Source organism: Rutidosis leptorrhynchoides, chromosome 7 (assembly GCF_046630445.1).
Source record: "Rutidosis leptorrhynchoides isolate AG116_Rl617_1_P2 chromosome 7, CSIRO_AGI_Rlap_v1, whole genome shotgun sequence".
In the NCBI taxonomy this organism is placed as follows: Eukaryota; Viridiplantae; Streptophyta; class Magnoliopsida; order Asterales; family Asteraceae; genus Rutidosis; species Rutidosis leptorrhynchoides.
The window spans coordinates 44,200,593-44,208,696 of NC_092339.1; the positions used below are offsets into that span (position 1 = coordinate 44,200,593).

The 8,104-nt window shown below is 31.3% G+C and overlaps 1 protein-coding gene across 1 annotated transcript; it reads right to left on the bottom strand.

The window, feature by feature from the left end:
• Positions 1 to 530: 530 nt before the first annotated feature.
• On the bottom strand, positions 531 to 2,130 carry LOC139858824 (NAC domain-containing protein 2-like). The gene is made up of 3 exons (XM_071847662.1): positions 1,827 to 2,130; positions 1,462 to 1,739; positions 531 to 1,353 (listed from the first exon to the last, which is right to left on the bottom strand). Exons 1-3 carry the CDS (start codon positions 1,990 to 1,992, stop codon positions 931 to 933), a joined length of 867 nt encoding a protein of 288 aa, XP_071703763.1. The 5' UTR covers positions 1,993 to 2,130; the 3' UTR covers positions 531 to 930.
• Between the last annotated feature and the right edge of the window lie 5,974 nt (positions 2,131 to 8,104).

Genomic DNA, 8,104 nt, shown 5'->3' on the forward strand with positions numbered 1-8,104 from the left:
TTTTTTTTTACAAAAAATTACACTAAAAAAAATTTATACTAAAAAATAAGGTTTTTTATAGTGTTCGCCCAGCTTCAATGAAAAATTAAATAAATTTTTGCACTCGCCTCATCAGTGGTCCGGTTCAAGTTCCGCTACTGGCTAGTTATCGGATTCACGGATTCGTTTGTATAATAGTGTTATGGTAGCGGTTTGGCTTGGAGTATCGGATTCACGGATTCGTTTGTATAATAGTGTTATGGTAGCGGTTTGGCTTGGAGTATCGGATTCACGGATTCGTTTGTATAATAGTGTTATGGTAGCGGTTTAGCTTGGATAGAGTTATCCTCAATTTGTGACATTTATTTATATTGAGCCGGCCCAATTTTCTGGAACTTTTAATTAATCGATAACATTTTCGTTTCTATAGTATTAGTTAATTTTTTTTTTTAAAGAGGAAAAATCTTTTTAACCTACATATCTACACATCCAAACTTCGGAACCTTTGGTAACATTAATTATATGGGTATCCCAAAAAGACATGCATCAAGTAAAAAACACATTTACAATCAACTCCTTTTCTAATCAAATTACATATTTAAAAAGGAAATAAACTGTGTTCTACATAGGCAAATCATGCACAGTATCAAGAATCAATTTTCATCCAATAACAATCTGCCCATATCCTACTCAACTACTGTCCATTCTTTTTGTTCTTCAAAACTTGGTTTCAATTTTGCCCTTCAACTTCTACACCCACACGACAACGATCATCAGCATCCGTACACTATACATTTTAGTTGTACATCACTAAATGTGCTTTAATGTAGTGCTTTAACGCATTGTAGTGTACACGTTTTAATGTATAACTAAAAATATACACTTCCACTCGGCCCGATCAATATCCCGTGAAATGTACTTTAAGCATTAACGATTGTACAACTGTACATCCTAAATTTGAAATGCTTTGCTCGAATACATAAACATATCTTGCAAAGGGAACAACTGATTATAACTATAATCACCATAATACTGCGTTTGTGGCGTAAAATCGTCATCAGGAAACGGATCATCAATGTAATTAAACTGCAAATCTTTTCGTTTCGGATCACTTTCGACTTCTCGTTCGTGTTCTGGACTCGAATCCGTATGCATAGTTGGAACCGATTCTGATGTATCAAAATGAAACACATCATTCATCACGTGATGTGGTACGGATGACTGTATCGCCGGTTTATACGCCGTGATTTTCGGTTTCGTTTCAACCTCCATTTCCGATAATGAACTACTAACATTATCATTATTATTTGCCACGTAATGCTTCTCCAGTGTACCTTTTTTGTTATATATTCTACATAACACCCAATCATCCAACTGCACAAAATTCACAAAATTAGAACAAAAATTATCAAATTAACATCTTCAATTGCACTTAAATCGTACAATTACTGTTAATTGATTACAAAATTAATCAATACTTACTCTCAGATTGTTGTTTCGCTTGCCAGCGGATCGATCGACGTTAGCGAGCCGATATTCATGCATGATCCAGTTAGTTTTCACACCTCTAGGAGCTTTACCGGCGTAAAACACCAACGCTTTTTTAATTCCAACCGGTTTCGGCTTCCCGATCGGTTTATCAGCTCCGGTTGCCTTCCAGTAACCGGTTCCGGCGGCTCGATTAGGTCTCGATCCGTTCGGATATTTTCGATCTCTCGGCGAGAAGAAGTACCACTCCTTTTCTCCATACAGAGCCATATCTGGTATCAGGTGATAAACTTATGTCAGTTAACAACGTTTTAATTCATAAACCTAATTTGATTCGAGTAACTAGAGCATAAATTTACCAGGAAGCTGCCACGGATCGAACTTGTATAAATCGATTTCAGCAATAATCGGAACGGCGATCGATTGTGAAGCGCATTTTCGACATAGGTAATGCATCACTAGTTCTTCATCGGTAGGGTGAAATCGAAACCCTGGAGGTAACTGTAGATTATTATCGCAATCCATTCGCAAAATTGGACGATCCTTACACGTAAATCTGTTAATTAAACGCAATCTGCAATTGAAATTGAAATTGAAATTAAACTATTATTGATTGATTGTTGATGGATTTGAAGATTGGTTAGGGTTTCAATCGGTCTGTGCAAAGGAAGAAATGAGAGATATATAAACAATGGAGGTAGAGAGCACGTGTATTTGGAACTTGAAAACGTGGCTTCGAGGAACGAGTAGGAGAGAGATAGGTGTTAGAGTAATTGCTTGGGTAACAAGGTTTTGGGTAAAAAGGATGAGGTGGACTAATGAAAAAGTGACACGTGAAGGTGGAGAGGGAGATGATGTCATTGCGTGCGTCATATGGTTTGGACGGATTCGGTGGTGCTTTGACTCGGGTTTGGTGTGTGTCATCAACCGAGGTGGGTTCATTACATTCGTCTCTACATAGATATTATGTTAGTCATGAATCATGATCGATAACTTGATTCATGATGACGAAAATTCAACCAAAAGCATCTAACATAATGTGTGTATACATATATATATAAATATAATATATGTATAATGTATAGAGAAAACATAATACTAACGTTTAACAATCAGTATACAAAGAAAATTAAAAATAATCAAATAAATGTCAAGTGGCAAAAAACTACACACTTCAAACGAATTCGTCCAAATCAATAGGGCAGAACACAATTAGCTAGAAAAAAAAATAGAGATCGGAGATGTGCTAACACAGCCAACAAAAGTAATTTATATAACATTGGTATTAGAAAACATAAAAAAGTACAATTATACATAGCATAACAACGACGACATTTGAAAAAACACCAACCATCATCACAACATAATAAACATTTTGAACCATTATGAAAGAACTCAAATTTGCAAAAGACCGGATCATCCCGAATCTGGACTAATGGATTTATTAGATGTACTAGTGGATCTTTTGTGAACTCGCTAGCTAGTTGATTACGGAGTATCATTTAGGAGTTTATGTTTAAACTCATCCCATATCTATTGAAATCTACGAGTTACAAATTTACCCGTACATAATCACGCAAACTTGCATGAGTGGCTATCGAGTTGTCCACTGAGGCACATTACTCAGATTTAATTCCTATCTATGTCAAATTGTTTAGAGAGGAAGTGTGATAAGAGCGTACGCATAATGCTCAATTCACTCGGTACCAAATCTCGCGCTCGGAAGGCTTAATTACCCGAGGTTTTACCCTCTATGGGGAGGGGGTTCAATGTGCTCGTTCATTCAGAGGTTTCTTTGCTAGGAAATTTTTTTTTTTTTTTACCGGCACATGTTTTATAATTCAATGTTTGAATTCTAATACGTTACAATATACTTTCACACATGGATAAAACAATCAATATGTATCTTAGGTTATTATTAAATTATTTTTACAAAAAAGGTATGGTTCTAGATAACGCTACACAATAAAGATATCTTAAAAGGGAGTTCCTCTAGTCACTTGGTACCTGTATGTAATAAAAACAATCTTATCTTATTTTTGATATCGTGTAGTCTAGACACTATAGTATTTTCTAATTAACTAATGATTGACACGTTTTCCGTGTTCATTTCATTTGAAATGAGAAAAAATTATAGTCGTAGTAGGATTTTTAATGTAGTTCTTAAAGCTTGATACGGATTATATGATTTTTATAATCTAGTTCTTAAAGCTTAGTTGACACGTAAAGCAATTATTTTTAAGACAATAGATTATATATTAAAATCGTGTAAGGTAACAATAAGACGCTAGTATATATATTATATTCTTTTCACTAATTAGATTAGCCTTTTCCTTAAAAAAGATCAAGGGTGCTAAAGAATATGCCATTTACTGAAAAGAACATGCCTAGTGCCGTAGTGAAAGACTAAATAAAATCCAATTATTTTGGATGTGACAAGGGTAATTGCGTCTTTTAAACATTCATCGTCACGGCTAAACTACTTCGTAATGTTAGTCCGAATCAATCACATGATTATGATGTATTGTGTTGGCGGTAGGTATTATTTTAGTTGTTAAATCTCTAAATATATGGGAGATGATTCTCACACTTCACTTTTTAATCCATGTAGATCTAATTACCTATTTTATTCTTAATTATACTTACATTAATAATATAAGTTCAACTCTCTGATAGCATATCTGTAATTTTATGAAACAAAAGTGTACGTGAATTAAAAAGTGATGTGTGAGAATTACCCCGTTAAATATATAACACGGAGTATCAAATTAAAATTAAATTGATATTTTCGTGTAATTCTTCTATTATTCTATGTTGTAGTTGGTCTTCAATGGTCAATTGGAGGCCCATGCTCGATGTACATTCAAATTAGTATTTCAAATAAAAATTACCTTGCTTTTCAAAAAAAAAAAAAAAAATTATTAAATTGATATGACGTCGTTGCATTTTAATCACCAAATTAATAATTAAATGGCATTAGCATAAACATGTGATGATGACGTAATTGCATACCAATTTAAATGTTTTTAATCACACGCACATGTATAACAGCGACAAACTGTGTTATTATTGTTAGTTACTTGCTACAATAAAATAAATGAATATATGTACTACTATATATTATATTATTTTTTTTATTTGAAAGTTACAAAAAGTCAATAATAGGTTTTCAGCAAGTCCGTTGCAAACATTGTTTATTTGTGTAACATTTACGAAACTTGGATGATATTGATGGATATTGTTGTAGTTTGACTGGTTTGGTTGGTATGTGATTGACAAATATTTTAGTAAAGAGTATGAATAATTGCATCTAGAGTTGTGTATTATGGAATATACTTTTTTTTAGTCGTTACAATATGTCAGTATGGAAAATTGTAAAATATTCTTATTATTGCATATATTATATTCATTTCATTTCATAAAAATTGTGTATTAATAAATTATCTAATTTATTCTTAATTTAATTTTATTATAAAGAGAAACTAACTAATAATTTAATGTTGCTATAAATAATAGAGTAAAGTAATTAATGAATTGATTACTCCATCTGTCCCAAAATTATTGTCATACTATACTTTTTGAGTCTTTCTTATAAAACTTTGATTATAAATATCTTCGTTTGTGTGATATAATATTTGATGAAAGTTATATTAACGAAATCACATTTTAAATCTGGATTCATAGATATAATTTTAATCAAATATTATATGACACAAATACTAATATTTAAAGTTAAAAATTATAAAGAAAATTTTTAAAAGTCAACAAGACAATTATTTTGAAACAGATGGAGTATTATATTAAATGTTAAGTTTTTAATTATATATATATATATGTATATATATATATATATATATATATATATATATATATATATAGCCTATGTGGGTTAGATTAAATGGGTTGGTTGTGTGTCAACTTTGTAGTCGCTTGATCGGCACGGTTGTCCCCTCCTTCCCCGCTTGTTGTTCTTTTACGCAAGTTCGTCCCTCGTAGTGTTATCTAGTCTACGTCTCCCCCGATCATAAGTTCAGATAATTATTCCATATTTTCTCAGCTGATCCGTTTCGTTTATAGCATTGTATAAAAGCACATAGGGACTTGTATTGTAATATTCCATATAATAATAATAATATTTTTGCTTTTCAAAAAAAAAAAAAAAAAAAAAAAAATATATATATATATATATATATATATATATATATATATATATATATATATATATATATATATATATATATATATGCAATGTATGTCAAGTCCTGACTCGTTTCCGCCGCATCCCCGTCTCGGCCGACTCATTTCCGCCGCTTCCCCGTCTCGACCAACTCGTCCCTCCGAGGTCTATATTGACTTGTCCCTGACTTGGGTCTTTTCCCCAGCCTTTTTTTCAAAAAAAAAAAAAAAAAAAAAAAAAATTGCATTTGATAGCACTTTTTTTAATTTTAAGGATTAAATACTAAAAAATTTTGTTATCGGCCCCTCTAACATGATTGTGTGTTTGCATTTTTAAACTGTTTAATTCCGATGACTCTTTGCTTTCTTATCTTTTACTACGTATTCAAAAATTTGTTTTAACATGCGTCATCTTTCCTAGAGTAGACAATTTATGTTACTTGTAAAATTTAAAATGAGTATATTTTTTTTTAAACAGCAGTTTGGGATCACCCAGGATGGACTAAACTACCCACGCGATCATCTCTCACAGTTGTATAACCCGTCCTCAACTGCTGCTCAGGAGGAAATTCAGGACCAATCTAAGGGCATGACCGGTCCCTATTCCCCACTGCCTTCGCAACGCTATTATTTCATTAAGTTATAATTTCTTTTAGCTAAATTTAGAGTATTAGTTAAACACTTTAAATGGTGTTATAAAAGTGCACAAAGTTAAGATTACATTATTTAACTCATACTTTATCCAAGGTATAACATAATCCATAAAATTATACCATAAAATGGTGTATGACCAACAATATTGAGATAATTTACCAACTTTATGTCAAAAGGTGTATGTCTCGCAGGGACACATCGACCCCGTGTTTTCTTTAAAAACCCATCAGATCCACCCCAAAAGAGTCAGATGCCGGAAATATACCTCCAATGGATCCCAACACATGTGACAAGATCAATCATCATCCCACGGCTACAAGAGTTGTAAATTCTAGCCGCGAATGAGATTGAACATGCGCCTATTTTAGGTCAAAGCTTTCACATGACTAGTCTCAGCTTCAAAGGTATCAGGTACCATTGAGCCATTGCTACATTGCTTATTTATCAACTTTGAATGTGCGAGTTCTGAGTTTTTTGTGAACTATATAATCGTTGTATGTGTTTGTTGTTCTATACTAATTGATTAATTAAACAAGTGTATCACATCTTATGTTGAAATTTCTTCATAATTTAAAATGGTATATATTATTTTTCAAGAGATTAAAAGTTATGTTTGAATGAGTTCGTCCCCTCTATTTTTTTTAGTGTCCAAGCTCGGTTTATGTTTGATCCTATACATAAGGAACAAGTAATTGAATAACAAATGATAATTGAAGGGGTAAAGAACGAAATAGCTGTATGTAGGTTACAGTACGTTTTGAATAGAAGGCCAGATTCATTGCATTTAATTCCAAAAGTCAAGACCGCCCTGGTTGACTCAGTCCACCAGCTACTTGCTACTATTCTCCTTTTCTTTTCTTTGTGTTTATCTTACTTTTTTTTGAAAATTATTCCATTCATCTCAAATATATATATATATATATATATATATATATATATATATATATATATATATATATATATATATATATATATATATATATATATATAAAAGATCAAGAGGGAGGAAGAAAGTAAAACATTCTTTACGAATAATATTTCGTTATCCATTATATAGTTAACGTTGTATTTATATACTATAACATAACATATGTAAAAAAAAATATGTTTACGAATAAACAAAATTCTGTAATAAGAAAAACATTTTGCCCAATATTCTCAAATAATAAATTCTTATCCGTGAATGATATATTCCCTACTAGAAACATAATTTTAATGATTGTTATTGTTTTTGTCAAAATTTTTATCATTTATAATGTAAAAAGATACTCCCTCCATCCCATTACAAATGTCCTTTGTTAACTTTGTCAACGTTTTTCTTTCACAACTTTTACTGTAAATATTTTTATGTGTATTATATAATCTTTGATTGAAAAATATATGAATGAATTAAGTTTCAAATGTGTTTTCATTCATATAATTTTAATCAAATAATTATGGCACAAATAAAGATATTTACAGTCAAAATTGATAAACAAAGGCTTTAAAAAGTCAATATGGGGCACTTGTAGTGAGACGTAGGAGTATTATTTTTGATGAATATTATTATTAATTCAAGAAAATTTACGAAGTAATATTTTAGTTGAATTTTCACTATTTTATGTTTTTGTTGAATATTGATACATTCTCAAAAACTCATTTCCCTCTTAAACCCTACCATATGTATGTATGTTTCAGGAGCGGATCTACTTTAGGCCCAGTAGTTGCACGGAACACAATTTAAATACGCAATGTAGTGAATTTTTTTTTGGTAAGGATGCAAAAATCGGAAAAATCGGTCAAGTTATCGCCGAGAAATCGTTTTGAA

Coding starts and splice junctions, on each gene's coding strand:
- LOC139858824 (XM_071847662.1), bottom strand. CDS start 1,992: ATGGATTGCGATAATAATCTACAGTTACCTCCAGGGTTTCGATTTCAC. Junction 1,740..1,826: donor CGATCCGTGGCAGCTTCCTG/GTAAATTTATGC, acceptor ACCTGATACCAG/ATATGGCTCTGTATGGAGAA. Junction 1,354..1,461: donor AGCGAAACAACAATCTGAGA/GTAAGTATTGAT, acceptor AATTTTGTGCAG/TTGGATGATTGGGTGTTATG.